This window comes from Nuphar pumila, chromosome 4 (genome assembly GCF_984573655.1).
Source record: "Nuphar pumila chromosome 4, dmNupPumi1.hap1.1, whole genome shotgun sequence".
Classification (NCBI taxonomy): Eukaryota; Viridiplantae; Streptophyta; class Magnoliopsida; order Nymphaeales; family Nymphaeaceae; genus Nuphar; species Nuphar pumila.
In genome coordinates this window covers 10777008-10799578 of record NC_143252.1, presented here as the reverse complement: position 1 = coordinate 10799578, position 22571 = coordinate 10777008, and the positions used below count along the sequence as shown (strand labels likewise).

At 35.7% G+C, this 22571-nt stretch overlaps 1 protein-coding gene across 2 annotated transcripts in view; it reads left to right on the top strand.

Annotated features, from left to right (window-relative positions):
• The window catches only part of LOC149839352 (pre-mRNA-splicing factor ATP-dependent RNA helicase DEAH1-like), a 105354-nt gene that overhangs the window by 12188 nt on the left and 70595 nt on the right, over window positions 1-22571 (top strand). The window contains exons 2-11 of one of the 2 annotated variants that reach the window (XM_090002487.1): window positions 6996-7136; window positions 7265-7395; window positions 8650-8850; window positions 8942-9004; window positions 14831-14917; window positions 15106-15139; window positions 15218-15272; window positions 15388-15447; window positions 15570-15641; window positions 16821-16884. In XM_090002487.1, coding sequence (XP_089858613.1) covers window positions 7037-7136; window positions 7265-7395; window positions 8650-8850; window positions 8942-9004; window positions 14831-14917; window positions 15106-15139; window positions 15218-15272; window positions 15388-15447; window positions 15570-15641; window positions 16821-16884 — 867 coding nt within the window. In that variant the 5' untranslated portion in view covers window positions 6996-7036. The remainder of the gene's footprint in view (window positions 1-6995; window positions 7137-7264; window positions 7396-8649; window positions 8851-8941; window positions 9005-14830; window positions 14918-15105; window positions 15140-15217; window positions 15273-15387; window positions 15448-15569; window positions 15642-16820; window positions 16885-22571) is intronic. The other variant, XM_090002489.1, reaches the window with a different exon arrangement.

The window sequence follows — 22571 nt, the reverse complement described above, 5'->3', positions numbered from 1 at the left end:
TTTCTGACTGCCTTTCCAATCTCATTCCACATGTTTGATTCTCTTACAGGTTCCTATTTGGTTTTTGTGTGTTTCCTCTTTGATTGGTTACTAGATCTTACCCTTTCACTTAGATATTTTAATTATGAGCATGATTCATATGTGAATGTACAGCTTCTTATCATTGCTAGATGTGATTCTATGGGTGATTTGTATTTGATTCTGTTGTCTCTGAGTTGTTTTCAACCAAAACATGACAACCCATTGCAAAATTTGGAAGGGGCCTGTATAATCTGGTTAAAAGTAACTGATTACTCGTGCATCTGAATCAAACCTAATCCCTTGGTTTGTTATTATGTAGCACTGATTTGTTATCATATTATTTCATTATCATATTGTCAAAGTTGTTATAATAAAATTTATAATTATTGCTTGGTCTAACAATAGAATTATTGTTGGAATCCATTAGTTTGATTTGAGGCAAACAAAAAATTTTGGTCATGAATGAACGAATGGACCAAAGATTTAACTAAATCTTGGGGCCTCAAAAGCCTTCTTGTGCTTCAAGTAGTTCAATATAATATATATCCATGTTTGTAGTTTTCTGATGGGAACTTCCATCTCTACAGTTAGTAAATATCCGATTTACTGATGTGAACAGAGCTTGAAAAACATTTTATTATGTAGGTTTTTATTTTTTCTAGCAATGGATAACCTTGCCCAAGAGATGCTGGGTAGCCACAGTTTGGGTTGTCATACTTCAGGTGATAGGGGCTGCCCTCAACCTATGTCACATGGGTGCGGGTGCGGGGGTGCGGCACTTTCAAAAACCTAGGGTGTGGGGGTGCGATAGGGGCAAAAATGTAAAAAAAAATTATAAATATTTATATATATATATATAATTTTGAAGTTTTAACAGTTAACATTTAACAATTAACATTGTCATAATATCATTCATCAATCATCATTCATGCAATATATCAACCTAAATATCAATCAAATAAGTAAAACAATTACATAAATCAACTTAAATATCAATCAAATAAGTAAAGCAAAAAAGAACTAAATTACATACCAAAGTATATCCTGATGAAGTAATTGATCTTAATAATTTTCTTCTTCATCATCAAATGCATCATTAGAAGGAATACTGGGCTCAACTAAATCCATGCTTGTTATGTTGAAATCATGCTCTCTCTTGAAGTCACACTATTCTGGGTTTACATCCAAAAATTTGGATGTTTCTTGTTTGCGTTACAAACAAAATTTGAAAATGTTAAATACAATACAAGTATATTTAAATGAAAAACTAAGAAATAATCAAATAACTAAGAGAATAAATTAGTACCTGTATTCATCATTGGTTCGCGAAAGTAATCAAAGATTTGAATGAACATATACTAAATCCTCTGCACGCTTGCTAGTGAGTTTGTTTCTCTTCATGTTGTGGATTTGAGAATATGTGATCAAATTTCTTTTACAACAAGATGAACTAGCAGGTTGCGATAGCAATCTTAATGCAAGACGTTGGAGAAGAGGTGTTTCTGATCCAAATGTTGACCACCATGTGATAGGATCTATATTATCCTATTCTCTCGTGAATAATGCCGGTCCATATAATCTCGAAGATGAAAAATTTTCAAACTCTTGTGTGACTTGATGTAAAAGATATGCTTCTGAAAAAAGTCTTGTCATACACATATTTCTATGTCTTGATAGCTCTAAGTCTAAATTTGGAGGGACACGACCAATACCACCAGCCCGCCACTTATTTGCATAATATTTTGGATTAAGAGAATGTGCCATGCAATGCAAATGAGTGCTGCTTTTATCCCATCTTCTGACTAAAATTGAATAAATATGATTAAAAAATTCTGTATCATCAAATGCAGGATTTTTTTTTTCATGCTTGAAAACTATAACTTGTATTTTTTCAATCATATTATCCCACATTTCATAAACTCTGTGAAACATGGACCTATCCTTATCAACTTCTCTTAACATTTCCCAAATAGGTTGCGTAAATTGAAGGAAGTATAACACTCTGTCCCAAAACTCATCATCAAGAATGCATTTTTTAATTTCTTCAGCCTTGATATAATCATCAACACGATAGAATGTCCAATTTTCATCAGTCACCATGTTAATCAAAGCATTCTTCACTCTTTTAATCCTCTTCACCATCAAAATGATGGATGCAAAACGTGTTTCAGCGACCTTCAACAATTTCAGGTCAGAATGCCCATTAAATATAACATTAGCACGATGGTGGTTAACAACAAAATTCCTAATGCTTTTGACATTTCTTTTTGAATCTTCGATCCATGAACATAAAGCATATGCTTGTGAGTTTTCTTTCTTCTTTGGGCTTGCAGATGCTCTTTAGGGTCAGATTTAAGCTGTGTGCTACACAGAGAGTCTAAAAAATATGAGGGTACTCACTCTCCAAACTCAACGCTGCACTTTTACAAACTGGAGCATTGTCTGTAATAATTTGTACCACTTTCTAATTACCCACTTCTTTTCTGACTTCTATAAACAATTTCTTCAAATACTCTGCATTTTTATATTCTCCAGATGCATCAACTGCTTTCAAGAATATTGGGCCACTAAGCGAACAAGCAATGAAATTGATCAATGAAAACCTTTGAATATCTGTCCATCCATCAGACACAATAGAAACTTCATTTTGCTCCCATGAATATTTTTTAATCTCCAACAACCTCTCCACATTCGCCTTCTTTTCTGCAAGAAGTGTGGTTCATATTTTTTCTGAACTTGGAGGCACATAGCCACTCAAATTACAATTTGCCAAGGATGTTACTAAATCCTTCCAATAATGATTTCTAGCCGCATTAAATGAGAGTGAACTAGAATAAAAATACCTCCTAGCTTTTCTATCAAATTCTTCTCTCCCATATGTATTGAATGCTGCTTGTATTGTTCCTCTACCTCCTATATTGATTTTTTTTCAGCATCTTCTTGGTGGGTTGCAAATGACACACTAACTGCACAAGAATCTGTCATTGCCTTTCTCTTCTCATATTCTTCTTGTATTTTCTTGTATTGTCTTCGTATTGCCTCATCAACTTTTCCGTATCCTGAAATGCCATATCCTGATATCTTCAACAAATGAGCCTTCACTCTTGTGTAAGACCCAACAAAATCTCTTTCGCAGAGCTTGCATCAAAATCTTTTGTTTCCACCACCTCCTTCTCCAGCTTTTGCAAGTTTATCTACATGTACCCATAGTGGCCCCACATCATCAATCCCACTACAACTATCAACAAAACTAGCAGCAAAACTCACATGTTGGGATAAGGATGACGCAAATCCTTTTTCTTTATCCGTCATTTTTATCTTGAAAACACAAAAAAAATACATTCAAAATTTCAAATCAATTATACAGACATTATCTTGATATAAAAATATATATAAAATCAGGAGCAAGGAGGGGGGATCTACCCCTCCCCTGCCAAAAACAGGGAGGGACGCAGCCCCTTCCCTGAAATAAGAGGGAGAAGGGACGGGGGCTCGACCCCCTCCCCTGCCGAAAACAGAGGGAGCAGGGGGGGGGGGCTCGGCCCCTCCCTTGAAATCAAAGGGAGCAGGGTGGGGGGCTCAGTCCCTCCCCTGCCGAAAACAGAGGGAGCAAGGGGGGCTCAGTGAGAGGGGGTGCCTCGACCCCTCCCCTGCCGAAAACAAAGGGAGCAGGGGGGGGTCAGCCCCTCCCCTGCCGACCCAACAAGAGAGCTAGAGGAGGGGCTCAACCCCTCCCCTGCCGACCCAACAAGAGATTGAAGGGGGGGGGGCTCGACCCCTCCCCTGCCGAAATCAGAGGGAGCAGGGGGGGCTCGGCCCCTCCCCTGTTGACACAAGAAGAGAGCGAGAGAGGGTACGTACCTGCGAAAGGAGAGGAGGAGCCTATGAGGTGGCGCTGGGGCGTCAGTAGGAGAGAGCTCGAGCTGAGCGGGAGAGGAGAGATTAGGGCAATTTTTTTGACCTAATCCTCCTTTTCATCGGGGATTTTTTTTAACGCCGAAAAGTAGGTGAAAATGACCCTGGGTGCATTGACCGCACCCAGGGGTGTGTTGACCGCACCCGGTGCCGCACCCGCACGCGCACCCGTGTCGCGTCGATGCGGGTGCGGCACCTGTTTTGTCGAGTCCCTGTGACCTAGCCCTCAACTAGAAAAACACAAAATGTGAAATTTACAAATTAATGGTTCCAATAATTATTAGAATTTTCATTAAATAAAAAAGAGATGTATGTACTTGATGGTTATTCAACTCACCAGTGGTGATACTCCACAGTGTCAGGTTGGACATTGGTTGAAAATTGGGGACCTAGTTAGAGTTATTGACTGGTGCATTGGTAATCCTTGATGAGCCATGATAAGGCTTTGTTTTAGGTCGACAAATGGGTAGTCTGGACTAGCACTATTTTTTGAGTTAAACTTGTTTTTTCAGTGAAACCATGTTTATTGTTCTTGGGGAACTTGTGAATCTTTTGGGTTAAATTGTTTTATTACTAGATTAAACTTTACTTCATAGTCTATTAGCCTATTTGCATAAAAAAATGTATGTAAATTATCTCTATACATGCCAATAAGCTGGTGACTTTTGACTGGTAGCATACATTGCTATGGTTGGTCACATTGTTTCTCTGTTTGAATTCTTCTACCTATATATGGACTCAGAAATCAGAGCCATCGTGGCTCAGTACATGCCACTTGACAGCCAATCAGAGGTCCCAACTCCCAAGTCATATACTGAGGAACACATATAAGATGAAACCATCACTGCTCTTATTAAGACTTGAAACTGTTATTACTTTTGATCCATTTCGATTCAGTTGAATGATCAGAAATCCTGCAACTGAGGTAATCCTGTCATGTAAAATTACTACTGTAGTAGTAAGGAGCTGCTTTGTGTCTGATTTTCAAGAGGATATTAAAATTAAGAAGATGAGACAAAGATGGCTTACTGCTTTTTGCATCCTTGCAAATTTTGACAAAATCATCTGTAACGGGAGGAAGATGAGTCTTGTTTTTGTACTTTTCTTCTCCACTTTAATCATGGGCGTGCACATATGCAAAATTTGACAGACCATAACAGAAGCAAGAATGGCATGACGGATATTTTTGACAAAAAGTTGGTATTATTTTTTTACATTCGGTTCCATAGACTCGATCCTTGTATAAGTTGGAATTTTAAGTTAAAGGCCTTGTTTAACCATTCTTATTGTGTTTCTTGAATTTTAAATCTTATGGTCCAAGGTAATTGTTGAGTAGTTGTAACTTCAATTCTCTTTGAAGTGGTGCTACTCGAGTAAATAATTTTATCTCATGGGTACTTCTGGTTTTAATCATTCTTGCCACAATTTAGTATTGATGTGTAGCATTCTTGTTGTGAGAATGGTTCATATTTTCTACTTGTTAGTTCATGTTTATTTCATTGTCAACAGTCAATCAAAGTTGATCAGCTTGTCAATTCTATGAGTTTATCCAAGTCCTCCAAATGATCTTGTTTTTGCAAGTGATCAATTATTTCTAGCTTTGAATGCCTACACTACCAGATGCCTTTGCCCAACTTGTAAAAGCAAAAACTGCTAGAAATCCATGTTACTGATCGCTGATTTTTCTTTACAATTGTAGACTATAAGAGTTAGATTTAGTGAGGAGGAATTGAAATTACCTTTTTTTTTCTTGCTTCCTGAAGAACATAGTGGAACCAAGGAAAATTGTCTCTTGCTTATTTATAGAAAGTGTGTGTACTATGCATATAACTACGCCCACTTAGTATAAAACTATAAACTATAGGTGTAGGCTGCATCTTCTCAATCAAACTTATAGATGTATTCATCATAGTTTGTTTGATAAGAACCACACTTTGGATCATGTTTTTGAACATAAAATATGATTTTTCAAGTCATAAAAGTTTAGTAAGTTACAGGCCATTAATTTTTGAAGATCTTGAAAAACATACATGGACACAATTACATGATCCAAAACTATTTTCTACTAAAAAAATGTGATTCTTAAAATGACTTGTTATATTTCTGGTGAAAACCAGGTTTATTGTCATTCAAACAGCACTTTCAAATAACCAGGTTTAAAACTAGATTAGCAGTTGTCATCCAAACAGCAAAACTAGGTTTTAAGGGTGTTTAAAAAGCCAGGTTTTAAACCAAGTTTTCAGAAAATCTGGTCTTCAGCAAACCAGGGTTTTAAAGCTGTCATCCAAACGGGCCTTAGAGTTTTTGATGGTTTGAGAAATCTTGGGCTTTTGCTGTAAGGTTTTCAATGTACAGGAAAGTAATGATGCATCTCCCACCATAATCTTGAACTGTATGTCTATGTCCAAGTTCATATGAATATGAGGACAAAACCAATTGAAGTTCCGCATCCATGTTCTCACGTTAACATCTTAGATATATCCTTGTTTCATCATAAAAAAAAAGTATGAACATCCCAATTGCTGCTATGTAGTCAATTAAAAATGTTCAGTGCAATGTTGTAAAAATCATTTCATATCGCACGATAAGATACAAAGCATCGTAGTACCGTTATAGCCTCAAGATACGGGTTCCAGTATGCTTTCACAACATTGGTTCAGTAACATATGGTCCACTTTGTATTAAATTGGATGGGTTAAACATAGTCTTATGATCTTAATTACCTTTAATTAAGATTTCCCATGGTTTCCTTTTGTGAAGTTCAGGTTCCCTCTTCACGTGTTTGGGAAAGCCAGGTATCCTATATTTGTGAATGATGTGTTTTTGGTACCTTTGGCTATTAAGGTTATTTTCTTTTTTGCTTTCTTCTTTTCTCTATCCCCTTGGAAAATGTTTATTGTTGGATTTCACCTCTAGTTATTTATTCAACTTTTGCAGAAGATCTTTATGTTTATGTCATTTTATTATTTTAAGCACTTTATTCTTGTTTCTTAGATTGCTTTTTTTTATACAACTATCTCATTTGGATTGGTGTAAATTCCTTCTCTTTTTTGATTCAGTGTAGCTGATTTAATCCCATCATATATTTGGAAAGTAAGAAATGGGAGATGATGCGCACCTACGGACTTGGGTCTCTGAGAACTTGTTCTCACTCTTGGGCTATTCACAGCAAGCCATCGTGACCTTTGTTATTGGAATATGTAAGCGACCTATTTGTATATTCAAGTTTAAGCTTCAACTCTTTGGATTTTTCTTTACCACCTGTTACACCTGGAATTCAAAATGTTTATGTGCATATTCTTATTCAATGATGTATGAATCTTCACAGCAAAGAAATCGGCTTCACCAACTGATGTGGTTCAAAAGCTTGTTGAGAATGGGTTCTCATCATCAACAGAGACATACAAATTTGCTGAAGAGATCTATTCTAGAGTTCCACATAAGGCTGCTGGCTTAAATGTAAGATTTGATTTATAGCGTTATAAATCATTGTCTTAAATAATTGAGGTATTCCTTGCTCCATTGATGTTCTTTTTCTTTATCTATTTAGTTTGTTTGTTGTTCCTTGTCATTTTTGGGTTAGGCAAAATTGAAGGTGTGAATATGAATGAAGATATCTAGATTGCAACTTACCATTATGAGAAACTGTCCGAATGAAGATATCTAGATTGCAACGTACCATTATGAGAAACTGTCCATCTGTCCATAAGGGATGGCATTTGTTAGACTATCTATATGAACCCATATTTTTGTTGTATATTTCTGCTTATATATTCAGTTGTTAATTCTATGATTTCTATCTTGCTACAAAATAACTTAATTCAGTATTTACTAATTTCTTATAAAAGCAGTAAATGGATCTGAGCCTTTTTTTGTTGCGCACATTGCAATAATCAGCTTGGTGTATAAAAAACAACTAATAATGATCCTAAAAATTTGGTAGGAGTGATCTAATTATCTATATGATTGGGTACCATGTAACAACTGATGATGTCAAAAATACCATGAATATTTTCTTATGTTATTAACATTGCTCATCTATCACTAGATTTGCTGTTATGGATGTTAAGCCTGACATTTTCTTAGGAGTGATCTGCATATCTATATGCTTGGAACATGCAGCAGCCAGTGGTGTAAAAGTGTTATAGACATCTGCCTGCAGCATAACATATTCTTTTATCTTGACCTTCAAGCATTTTTGAGAGTCAGCAGGCTACTAGTCAATGCAAATTGAATCTAATGTATTGAATATTCACTAAAATCAAGCTGGCTTGAAAGTAGTCTTTAAATGGGTGATATTTGATATAGTGATAGAGATAACCTTATTTGTCTTGATCCAATATATATATGTATATATATATACATTTGCTATAGGAAGAGTTAATATTGTCTCAATATTTTTACCTGGAACCAAACATATATTTGGACATTTTTTTACCTTTTAGGATTGATATCGTTATGGACACCTGATGCTTCCATTATTAGGAGTTTAAGAGGCACATCTTAGTGGAAGATTTTTTTTTAAAAGAAAGATAGCATCTAGCAGAAGAATCAAATTATAATTCTCTTGCGTTTGTGAAGTTTGTTAAATATATTTTAGTATAATTTTCCTATGATGAGTTACCAAAAAGCATAGAAAGTTGTACTATTTGCTAGCAAGCTAATGACTTGCATATTTCTAAATAATGATACCTTGTTTTCGTATGATATCAGAGTTACCAAAAGGCAGAGAAAGAAGCTGCACTGTTTGCCAGGAAGCAAATGGATTACACACTTCTAGATGCTGACGATGAGGAGGATGGGGGATCTACACTCTCACCAGTTCCATCCAAGCATTCCCATGCTCGATCTAAGCATATTAGAAGGAAGAGGCAAAAGCAAGAAGAAGACGAAGAAGAAGAGGATGACAATGAGGTATTATACCATACCGTGTCATAACTCATATATCTGTAGCATATTGTTTGTTACCTTAAGTTGTTATAGTAACATTTGATTAATGTTGAAGGTTTCTGTACCAGCAGTTAGGAGAAAAGTAGAAGTTGGATCCTCCGATGATGATGAACTAGAGGTACGTCTCATGACTTATTTAAGAAGAGAGCGAGTTTTTGCAGTGCATATGCATGTGATTGCATGTGAATATGCATCAGTGTTGGTTCTGTATTCTTGTTGTGTTTCATTCTGTTTCTTTTGTCCTTTTTCCCTCCTTTCAAATGGACAAATAAATCCAAAATGGCTAAGAGCTTAATACTTCATCCCAAGCTTTGCAATGCCATACATTGCTACAACTTTAATGCTAACCTCTTGTAGCTGATGCTTCTACTTAGATCCTTCCTGTTTCAATGGACCAGGAGTCCAATCCAACTAGGTTGAAGCTATATCACATGGATACGGGGACACAGCCATTTTTATGAAATTTTCAATATGACTTGTACATAAAGGGATATGGAACGACAATCAAAATGGAGTATCCGTGTGACAGGGTTGAAGTGACATCATAATAAAATCCATTATTTATGTTTAGAACCTGATTTATGAGGCACAAGATGGTGTTATGTTTTGAATGTGGTTAAGGAATTATACTGAATGGGTTTGCTCGTGTGATGAATTTTTGCACCTTCCTAGTTGCTGATTGATGGAAAAAGAGTGGCCATGGTCTGAAGGATCTCATCAGTTTAGGGATGGGTATTTCTATGGAGGATTGCAGAGACCCTAAAAGGCTAATGCCTTATTTAGCTTGCATGAGGATTTTAATGGTGCTTTTCCCCAAGAAGACTACTTCATATGGCAGTAAAGAAACGTTTGCCTATTTTATCCCTTCACTTTAAGACTTGAAATTCCTTCATTAAAAAACAACTACGGTGGGTGACTGCTTTGGAGCTGTTCTGTGGATTCTATTGTAAAGCCAAAAATATTCCTTTGGAGGAGGAGGATTCTAAAGGGGATTTAAAATAGTAGGTGGTGACATTTTTAGATAAGACAGGAGACTCTGGAAGATTCACATCATAAGGCCAGTAGCTGGAAAATGGTGGTGACCATATATATAGCCACTAGAATATGCGAACTCGGGTGTGAATTAAGCATTTCTGATGCTTTTTTTTACAAATCCGACCCTGCAGATGCATTGAGCATGGTCCATTTGCTAGGAATAGACTGTTAGATCATATGTTTTTTTGACAAAAAAGCACAATTTTAGATGCTTGAATATTTACACAAATTTTGAGCCATTGATTTTCAAGCTATAAAAAATCCTGCTTATTCATTGCAATCAGATGATTCAAGAGCCGATCCCTTTAAAGCCAAACATGTAGATCACATCCGTAAGGTCAGGTCTAAGAAAAAACACAAAAAACCTGTGAAAATCTCAGTTCACACTTTAGTTCTCATATACTAGTGACCCTACTGAACGCATTTGTAGGGTTGGATTTGCAAAAAAAAAAAAAAGAATCAGAAATGCCTAGTTCATGCTCTAGTTCTCATACTCTAGTGACTTTGGTTGCCAAAAGCGCTAAGCAGAGCCTAAGTGAAAGACCCCTGAAAGGCATAGTCAATGCCTAGGTGGGACCAAAAGAACAAAACATTGAAAAAAATTGAAATATCATCATAAATTATTAAATTTAGTTAACAAATATATGATTATGACGATGAGTTAAGTATAAGTGTGTAGTGTTGTTATCTTTCAAATATATAATTCCACCCCACCATTGTGTAATGAAACAAGAGGAAAGCGAAAGTACATTGTTCACAAGCACAAATATAAATCCACTAAGGGATAATACAAAGACACAAAGACACTACATGAGCACAAAGTTCATACAATGGTTACAAAGAGCCTAAATGTGCACAAGCACAAGTCCTCAAAGGGACAACACAAAATCCAATCAATGACAATACATAAGATCACAAGAGACACTAATAAACACATACAAAAGAACACAAAAACATAAAAATAACAATCTTTTATTGATTATAGAATGCTTAGGAAAAGCATTAGCCAAAATAGTGACAGGATGTCCTTTTTTATATACATCTCAAAAGGGGCCAAGGGAGCTGCCCCATGTTGTCGTTGGGAGCTCCCAACGACTTTATGGTCATTTGACCATAAGGCCCCTACATAAAAAGGGAATTACAGAAGAAATGAAAAAAATAAAGAAAATACAAAAAAACTGACGTGCCCCTAATGGGCATAGCCTATTACATAAATGTAAAATGACAAAAATATCCCTAATGGGTATTACTTATTACAACAATTTAAAAAAAAAAAATATATATATATATATATATATATACACACATACACATAAGTATAGCTAAACATATATACTTATACGTACAACTTAACACGCCCTCCTCAAACTTACAGTGTGATTACCGAAAGTTTGAAAATACAAAACCAAAGGGAAGGATCTAAGTCTTCATTGATAATCTTCGCCAAATGCCTTCATCGGCTATCTCCATCTTCTTGATGCATCAAAAGCATAATTCCTTTCTCAACCCATATCATCTTTAAGAACCTGTAGAATGAACAAAACAAAGGTTCAAACTACACAACGTAAGATATCCTAACCAAATAATTATTAAAAGAAAACATTTTAACCTAATAGTTAAAAAATAGTCATAGGTGTATAAGTAGATATATATATATACACATTTGGTATATGCAAATATATATATACATATATATATACATATATTGATAATACCTATTTATGTTTGTTGATGTAATAGGTAATACCCATTAGGGGTATTTTTGCCTTTTTACTTGTTGTAAGAAGTTGTGCCCATTAGGGGAACAACAACAATTTCTTTTTATATTACTTAAATGTCCTTTAGCTAAAGCTAAATGGCATTTAATTGTTTCATTGAAAGAGCCCTTGGGACTTCCCCAACTGCTCTATTTGTAGCCGTTGGGGAGGGTCCCAAGGCCCTCTCCCTTGTTGGTTGTGTATAAAGAGGTTGAACCCCTCTCTCTTTAAATGCTTGACTCAAGCAAATACCCTCGATAAAGCTTTATATTTTTTACACGTTTCTTGCCCGTTTGAGGGTTTATGATTGTGTTCTTGTGTTTGACCCATAAGTGGTCTTTGTTTATACGCACTTTTGTGTGTTTGTAAAGCCCATAAGCGGCATTCTGTTATTTTTTGTGTATTTGATTACATGGTATTACAGCATGAGGTGATGTTGAAGTGAATGAACTTTCTTTCCAAGGTATGCGTTCGTGATCTTCATCACTTTGGAAAAGTTCATCTCTCTCTCTCCATCTTCTCTCTTACTCTCTCTTCTCTTAAAACAATGGCTGCAAATGAAGTACCTGTCAAATTTGATGAGAAAAACTATAACATGCAGGCCACCGCTATGAAAATGATCTTGGTTGACAAAGATTTGTAGGACTATGTCGATGGTTCCATATCAAAACCTCAACCTATTCTCACTAAATCTATTTATGGGGAAGATGGAGTGACCAAAGAGGAATAACTTTGAAGTATGTGTCAAAAACCTTGTAAAAATATATTGGAGTTTTAGAGGGCCGATGAAGCATCAATGTTTATCAAATAAACCTACGCCCAAAATGATACCACCCATAAATGGGAATTTCAGGCCAATTCATAATTGTAAGCAAGGAGGAAAAGGTGTTAGAGAGTACTATGGGACTCTCAAAAGACTATGTGACCAAATTGTTAAAATGTATTATTCAATCATTGTAATCATATATATATATATATTATATATATATAAAGGATGATACATATACATATATGGTATATATGCATATGTATTTTCCTAATTATATATATAAAATGTATATTTCTCTATTATTAGTCATAGGGGTAGTTTAGTCATTTTACCTATTTTTACGCATATTCCATTTGGAATGTGATTGTAATTTTCTTTTTCTTTTTTCTTTTATCCTTTTTGAGGTTTGCACCACCTAGGAAGGCTCCCCAAAAGAGTCGTTGGGGAGCCCCCAACGGTCCCAGATGTGACCGTTGGGAGCTCCCAACGACTCCTTTGGGAGCCCTCTATGTGGCTCCTCTCTTGTAATATAAATTGGGGTCTTCCCCTTGTAATTTGATATTCTGGTAGGAGTCTTTGCTCCGTGGCAATGTGTGTTACACCCTTCTTCTCTTCAATAATATCAACTTATGCCTTATAGGCATTTTTGCCCCTTTCGTGGGTTTATGTGTTAGCACATTATGTGCTTGTGTTTTGCCCTTTAGTGGGTGTATCTGCACTTCATGTGCATGTATATTGGTTCATTATTGAACCTAATGTATTCAAAGCCGTTTCCTAACATGGTATCAGAGCAAGGTTGGGATCGAGTTGCTCTTTGTTGCATTGGGAAGCGTGCTATTCAAGAAATTTTAAAGAAAAATGGTGAAGTTCTCATTTCTCTCTTTTGTTTCTTAAATATATTCGGCATGCATTATATTTCTTTAAGTATTGTGCATTATGAAGAATTAGATATGTTTTGCATATGTGTTCTCCTTGTTAGTATGAGTTTGGGTTCTTAACATTTCATTGAACCTTTTTTCGTATATTATTCTTTTTCATATGTCTTTTCTTAAAAGTCTTTTATTGGTAAATTCTAAAATCGGTGAACTTGTTCTTTTCGAATAATTAAATATGTTATTGCTCAAAACATGGTCCATTGGAATTTTTGAATTTATACCTAATTTTGTTTATAAGAATATCGTTTGTATGAAAAATAAGTCTTTTAAGAAAGTTATGTTAAAAGTAAAATGTTTGTGAGATATGTAGCATTGCTCACATACTCTCATCATAATTGTTGGTTCATATTAAAGGTATATGTTTATCCACTAAAATGTCCTATATGAGGCTTTTCATAATATCACGTGTCTTTGAAAAGAGATTGATATATTTTAACTATGAAAAATTCTTTATTAATTTTTGATTTTCCTACCTAATGAGTTTTTTTTCTTCATATGAGCAATATTTGATTAAGAAGGCATTTTATAATACCGGTTGAATTAAGTTTTAAAATGATCTCATGAAATATGATTATTCTCTTTACATTCTTCAATTCAATTTCAAGAATGTGTTTTATTATAAAATTTATGGTCTTTATTAATGTTTGTTGCATACTTATTACATTAGGAGTCATAATGGCTTTTCATAATATTATGAATTTTTGTTTATAGATTTATGCCATAACGCAATCCTATTATTCTTTGTTGTTGGGATTTTCTCCACTTTAATGAAGTTTTCCCTCTCCCTTTCGTATGTACCCTCATTTGGGGATTGTTTTTTGTGTTGGATCTCTCTTTAAGAGGCCTTTTGATCCTTGTGAATCTTCATATGAGTATATACTCTTTGAGAAGATTTCTTGATTGTTATAAGCTTCCTTTTAAATAACAATATTGGTTTTTATGAGACTTTTTAAATATTACCATCTTTATGAATGCTTGAGAGCTCTCTCTCTCTCTTTTCAATAAGAGTTGTTTATATTGCCCTCTTTAGGGCTTGTGTTTGTTTTGTCCCTTAGTGGACTTGTGAGATTGTTTCTTTTATCGTTGTAAGTGCTTCCGCAATATCTTGTTACATGTCCTAAATTTGCTCATTTAAGATTATTGCTTGTGTAGTGCCTTAATGCCTTTGTATTGTACCTTGTTGAACTTGTAATAGCTCTTGTGCACTTTGTATTTGTACTTCCGCATACTTCATTATATTTATGTATGTACATACGCATATAAGTATATATAGCTAAACATATATACTTATATGTACAATTTAACACATTGTTCTTTTGTTTTGGGTAAATGGTTTGCCATTTATGGACTATTCCTATGCATATTGTTTCAGTGAAGTTGTAAGGAGTTACTGAATTGTTCTTCTTTTCTCACACTTAAAGTTTGTTTGTCGAACTTTTCATTTGCAGTCAGATGAAGTTAGGTTGCGTGATCAACAAGAACGGATGGAGTTGGAAAAAAGGCTTAGAGAAAAGGATGCAGCTGCCACAAGGAAGGTATTAACACCCTTGGTTACATTTTTTAGATAAATTCTATTGGCCATGAAGAGCAAGCTACCTGGTTAATTTTTTGGTGTTTTATGTTAGCACGTCTCTTGTCCTTAAATATAGCTTTCTTATCATTTATCATCCACACATTTGTTCGATAGTTATGCCAACTGCATAATTTTTTTCTCTTATTACAGATTATGGAGCGAACACTAACACGAAAAGAGGAAGGTAAGTGAATTAAGTTTAACTTTGAATCTATATGTGGATTTATCAAGTTTGTCCTTATCTATATGTTATAAATAACAGATGAAGCAATTCGGAGATCAAAAGCTTTGGAGGATAATGATACTTCAAACTTAAGGTTCCACCCTTAGCATCTTGGTTACAGTGTTTATGTTGCTTTTAGACCTTGAGTTTCATATTTAAAAAGAATGCACATTTAAATCGCCTGATAACTGTCTCGTATTTGGACACAGAAAAGTTTCAAGGCAGGAATATCTAAAGAAGAGAGAGCAGAAAAAATTAGACGAGCTGAGGTATATTTGATCAATACTAATGTTCTGAATGCTTGAATTCTGTTGATGTCCTATATCATTTTGTTACTCTTAAGGTACACTTCATTTTCATGTGCTCTAAACTTTTTGCTTTCATTGCTTAGAGATGATATTGAAGATGAAGATTATCTGTTTGAAGGTGTACATGTGACAGAGAGGGAGCACCAAGAAATGAGGTAATTGCGATGTTTGTCTAGGTGTCACAAAACCGAGTTCCTTTATTTCTTTTATACTTCAAAAATTGTGCTGTTTCTATATCTGTGATCAAATTATATTGTGTTCTACTTGTTGACGGCAACATTGTCAATGCAAATGAAATAATTTTAAGGATTAGAGTAAGTGCTCTTACAGATTTACCATATATATGTATGTATGTATGTGTGTGTATATATGGAAACATCATATCATAATCAACAACTCTATTTGTGATTGCAACTTTGAGGCAAATTTCTCTTGCTTTTCAAGATATAAAACAAAAGGTGCTTGTTGTTTTGAAAAACCAAAAAGCGGCAAATCTTCCTCTACAGTAAGTTTTAGAACATTTGATATGCAAACAGTTTGTGTTTGAGCTGATGGATAATGATGATGATGATGGTATAATTAGAGAGTTATAGGATATGTCCTGTACCAGCATCGGCATGGCTCGACATGTGTACGACACCGTTCTGGAAGTACCCATGTTACGTAGTGATCCACTCAGACACATTGTCAAAGCGCCTATGTTCTGTGCAACTTGGCTTTCAAATATAACCTCAGTTCAGGATGAACTAAACTAGGAATTTGCATGCTTTAGTTCATGGCTTAATGTGGAGCTTTTGTTTGGCATTTTTCTATTTGTGATGCTAATATACCTGGATGGATAACACTGAAATTTTAATTTTTATTGGTTTTAATTTTTGAAGTAAAGGAAATAGGTTATTGAAGTTAAAAAGCTACAAGCACTAGTATTAAGGATTATTATGATGTACTTCAGATAGAAATTAGATATTTGGTTGATTGCTCTCTTTTGTTGGTGTTAAAAACCTAAACCTTGGTTAGTTTGATTTTCTTCCATATACTTCCATGTTACCTTGTTACTGGTATTGGTTTATTTAGAAATGAGATTGGATTAGGATATGTCTAGGCTCTTGTTTGAACTAGCTTTTTAGGTGAGAGGTCATAGCAATGACATATGGGGCCTATACAATTGGAACTTGTAGTCTTAGATTTTTATATCTACGTTTGAAGTATTTTACCACCAGCCAAGGTATAACAAAATCAATGTTCATGCGTCATGTCATTCTATGTTTTGTCCAAATTTTATTATTTGTTGCAATGTGCACGCAGGCTATGATGGATGTTTGGTGTATATTCAGGTATAAGAAGGAAATATACAACCTTGCAAAGAAGCGAGTTGAAGAGGTGGATGAGATCATGGAGGTAAATGCTATTGCTTGGCTGTCACATACATGCAGCTTAACTCAATTTTTAGCCTTTTCCTGCTCTATCTGTGGCATGTTTATTTATGGCTGCTATAGTTGTGCTGGTTTTAATGTGCGTGCACAATTTTATTGTTCACTGCTTAATTTGGAACCTTTTCAGTCAAATCTTGGCAAAATTAAGTAGTCTATTTCACCTGGCAGAATTTGTGTTCGAACTTGGATTCTGTTTTTGTTGTGTGCGTCGCTGAACCGGAACCTTTTTCGGTTAAGTCTAGGCAAAATTAAGTATTCTATTTCCTTCAGCAAATAAGTGGTAGGTAGGAGCCTCCCAGAACCCAATGCGATCTGCCTCTTGTAGCATGTGAAGACAAGCAATTTGCGGTCAAGAGGGCAACTGCAGTTGTTAACTTCCATGAGCTATGTCACATGGGTGCAGGGGCGCGGCACTTTGAAAAAACTTGGGTGCGGGGGTGTGGCAAAAAAATAAAAATAAAAATAAAAATAAAAATAAAAATAAAAATAAAAATAAAAATAAAAATAAAAATATATATATATATATATATAAAGTCCAAAAGTTAGACATAAATGACCCTGGGTGCATTGACCGCACCGGGTGCCGCACCCGCACGCGCACCCGTGTCGCGTCGCGTCGACGTGGGTGCGGCACCCAGTTGGCCGAGTCCGTGTGACATGGTCCATGAGTTTAGGACACAACATATGTTATATGAGCACATTCATATTCACATACATGCACAGGAGCCTCCAGAAGCAAATGCAAGCTGCTTCTTCTCTTGCACCAAGATCTCTGGTCGCATGTGAAGACAAGCAAAATACAGCAAAGAGGCAGGTGCCATGTTGTTAACTTCCATGAAGTTTAGCATGCAACTCATCACACACACACACACACACATACATATATGCGTGTTTGTGTATTCATGTGTAGATATGCCTCAAAAAGCAAAGGAGTGATAAATACCAAAAGTTGGGACTCAATGTGAATGGAAAATCATGAAAAGAAGGAAAATGAGAATTACAGACCTGATTGTGCATATGAGAGTAAAGACATGACTCTCATTCATCTATCAGGAACCTTAGCTGGGAAAAGAAGGGCTTACTATTGGCGCAAATAAATACTGTTTGGAACCTTTTTTGGGTGACTAATGACTGATTCAAATTGGTCTAATTGTAAAGATATCGGCATAAGGTTTGTGCTAATGGGATGGGCCATATAGTTCATTTTATTCAAGAGTAGGCATAAACAAAGTATCTATGTGTACTGCATGAGCTCTCAAACCTAGGGGAAAATGAAGAATGATTGGGTTGCAGTCTAGCAACTTACTAGAGTTTGGGCCATAATTTGGTCAGACCCAAGACACCATAGTAGTGCTTCAGAGAGAAGTCTGAAGAACTGTTCTCTTGATGTTATACAGGCTTGTCTATAATATTATGCACTTCACCAGATTTGTGAACCTCAATCAACTTCTAAGATTGTCCCAGCAGAAGCCTGGTGTTGGTCTACATGAAACTCCAGGTTATCTCCTGGATGAATTCTAAAGTTTCAATGATTGGATATTTTATAGTATAACCCAAATTTGATGTAGGTCCTGAAACTTGGTAGCATATGGGTCTAGCAAGGATGCCCAAGCCCTTACTCAGTATCTACACAAGATCACCTGGATTTATGAGAGGATATGGTTCAACCAGTTCCAGTTGAAGAGAGTTATGGATGTGGAATTTATTACAATTGGCTCTACAAGAGGATGGGTGCAAGAAGCAATGTACAGAGCGGGAAGTGAGAAGTGTTTAGGAGATGCATTGATGCATGAATTATGAAGTGAAGCAATTAAGAAGCATTGAAGGAAGTGTGTAAGAAGCATTAATTGGACCAAGTAGGAAGAAACATAAAAAACAGTAGTTAAAATGTATTTCAACTTTTCTACCCAACATTTAACTATGTTTATAAGGAAAACACAGACAATCGATTTAGCCAGAAATGCATATATCAAGGAAGTTCATTTTTTATATTTGGGAAAGCAAGCAGTCTATTCACTTGAAACACATTCTCTTAAAACCTTGGAAGTGTGTAGTTTCACGTTTTCTGTATTGAGCTTTCTAAGAAGTGAGCTTCTGAGGTTCTAAGAAGCCATTGTAATATGTTCTGGTCACTGTCATGGAATCAGTGATTGATCTGGCCCACATTTCTGTGCATCCTATACAATTGTTTTTTTCAGACTCTAGATTCTGGATATCATCTTGCCTCTCTTCAAAGTTTGGTTGACTTCCTATCCTTGATATGTGACCAGACTTGTTAATACTTAGTGCATTACTCCTCTGATGTATGGATTTTCCTTTGAACAATCTTCTGCCTTAATAATTAGTTGTGATATATGGGAAACAAGCAAACTTTTTAAAAGGAGCTTATTGCTTCACAGGGTATGTACTTTCTGTTTATTGTGACAAGTATCCTATATTCTAGGTAGCAAGAATTCGCAATGTGACTTGTAGAAAGTGTCAATGCTTTGTGCTTCAGTGAAATAGCCATATGTTGTTGGTATACATTCTCTGATCCTTTCCTTACATCACAACTATGCCTTATCTTAGTTGCGCCCTGCAGGTGCTTGTGAGTTGTTGCATTCTTGCACTCTCTGTCCCGTTAGGATAGTGTACCATCTTTACTATCCGAAGGAGAGCGTCATAATTCTCACCTTGTCACCTTAGGATAGCATCATAAGGTAGATCATGAAATGCTTCATTACTGAAGCCCGTAAGAGGTACCTCCTTTTCTCCTTATATCTTAGTAATGATTAGTTTGGGTTTCAAATCTGACCCATCCACTAATCCCCACAACCCTTTTCTCCATATGAAATGCTTCGTTATTGAAACTCCATGTTGCAAAGTTTGTGCCATTGAGTTTCATGAGTATTAGGGTGACATTATCATTGTCATCCATGTTTACAAGGTCTGAGAGAAAGAGTAGAGGATAGAAAGGAGATAATCAAAAGTATCACAAGCACTCCACCACCAAGATGTAATGAGATATTGCGGAAATATAAAGAGTGCATGCAAGCACATACAACAATGAATAAAAGAGAAAATATCACAAGTCCACGAAGGGACAATACAAGCACAAGCCTTTAAGAAGGCAACAATATACAAAGCCTCTTATTGAAAAGAGAGAGGAGCTCTCCAAGATGAGAATACACAAGGGGATCACCCCTATTTATACAAGAGAAGGATGAGGAAAAAGGAGGGCCAAAGGGCCTCAAAAGGAGAGCCAAAAGGGGGCTCCCATAGAGTCGTTGGGAGCCCCCAACGGTCACATTTGTGACCGTTGGGGGCTCCAACGACTTCTATGTTGGAGCCCCTTTAGGTCCTCAAAAATAATAAAAAAAGAAATGAAAAAATAAAAAATAAAAATTACATTTGTTCAAAAAAGAAAAACAGTTGTTTTCTAAAACAACTGTGAAATTACAAAAATACCCCTATCGGGTATTGATGTAATAAACAGAATATATATATATATATGTATATATATAATAGGTACATTTTAACACCCCCCCTCAAACTTTACGGGGGAAGGACGGAAAGTTTGCCGAGAAGAAACATGAACCGAGGAGCCGGAAGAGCTTTAGTGAAGAAGTCTGCCAACTGATATTCTGAAGTGACATATGGCAGAGCAATAGTTCCTCGTAAAAATTCGTCACGAACATAGTGGCAATCCATTTCGATATGTTTCGTACGTTCATGAAAGGTATGATTGCTGGCAATATAGATAGCACTCTTATTGTCACAGCACAGCTTTGAGGCTGCAGTAATATCAACTCCCATATCTTTAAGCAAACTGCGAAGCCATACAAGTTCCATTGTTGTGGTTGCCATTGCCCGGTACTCAGCTTCAGTGGATGATAGTGAAACTTTCTGTTGCTTCTTGCATCGCCAGGCAATCAATGATTCCCCTAAAAAGACACAAAAACCAGTAGTTGAGACTCGATCATTGGGATTACCTCCCCAATCGGCATCAGTATAAGCAAGAAGATTTAAAGGGGAAGAGGAGGATAGAAATAGCCCTTTATTGATGGTATTCCGAATGTAGCGAATGATTCGAAGAACCGCACTCATATGCACGGTTGTAGGAGCATGCTGAAATTGACTGACTGAGTGAACCGCATGAGTGATATCTGGTCTGGTGATGGTTAAATATGTAAGAGACCCAATGAGTTGTCTGTACGGTGTAGGATCTTCCAGAAGAACCCCATCCTCTAACCGCAACTTGGCATTAATAACCTCGGGAGTCTCTACCTTCTTATCATCAGAAATCCCAGACTTAGAACATATATCTGCAGCAAGCTTCATCTGTGACAAAATATATCCTCTAGGAGAATATGCAACCTCAATTCCAAGAAAATATCTGAGAAAACCTAAATCAGACATATCAAAATTATCTTTTAACATATTTTTAACATTAATAATACTACTTTGATCATTTCCAGTGATAATCATATCATCAACATAAAGCAACAAAAATACGATACTAGAACCTGCATTTTTAACAAAAAGAGCAGTGTCAGTATAACAAGAATGAAATCCTAATTTTATCATGATATCACTAAAACGATCATACCAAGCCTTAGGAGCTTGTTTAAGACCATATAATGCTTTTAAAAGCCGAAGTGTTTGACCTTGCTTAATATTTATTCCGGGTGGTGGATCCATATACACTTCTTCACTTAAACTTCCATTTAAAAAAGCATTTTTTACGTCAAGTTGATAAATAGGCCATTTTTTGGTTGATGCGACAGCTATTAAGGTTCTGACACTTGTCATACGAGCTACGGGGGCGAATGTTTCTTCGTAATCAATACCATATTCTTGGGAGTATCCCTTAGCCACCAATCTTGCTTTATATCGTTCCAAAGAGCCATCGCTTTTAGTTTTAACTTTGAAGACCCAACGACAACCAATAGGTTTTTTGTGTGAGGGTAGATCAACTACTTCCCAAGTATTGGCCTTTTTTAAAGCATTTAGTTCAATTTGCATTGCTTCAACCCAATGAGGTATAGATTTAGCTTGATTATAGTGAGTTGGTTCAAAATAAGAGTGTACAGTTATCAAACATGCCCGATAGTTGGGAGTTAAAGAGTCATAGGAGACAAACCTATTTGGGGGTATTGATATTCTAGAAGAATGCCTAACTTGTGGTTCCTCAATGGATTCGGAAATTTGAGAGTATTTTTCGAGGGCACTAATAGGTTTTTCTTGATTTCTTCTTGAGTAAACATTTATATTGGCATTGCTATCATGAACATTTGTATTTGAATTACTATCATTCGAGAGTGTTATGTCAAGAGGGGATACCTCGGGAGTGTCATCTATGTTTTCAAGAGAATCTTCTTGTATGTCATCAATAAGATCATATAAGAATACATAATCGATTTCATTTGTCTCTTCTATTTTATCAAAACCGTTTTCTTCTTCGAGAAATGTTACATCTTTTGAAACATATAGTTTATCATTCTTAAAATCATAACATCTATACCCTTTTTGATTTTCACCATATCCAAAAAATACACATTCAATTGCTTTGGGAGATAACTTATCCCTTTTATGTAGTAGGACAAAACATTTGCAACAAAAAATACGAAGTCGATTAAAATCGGGTGAAAACTTAAAGAGTTTCTCATAGGG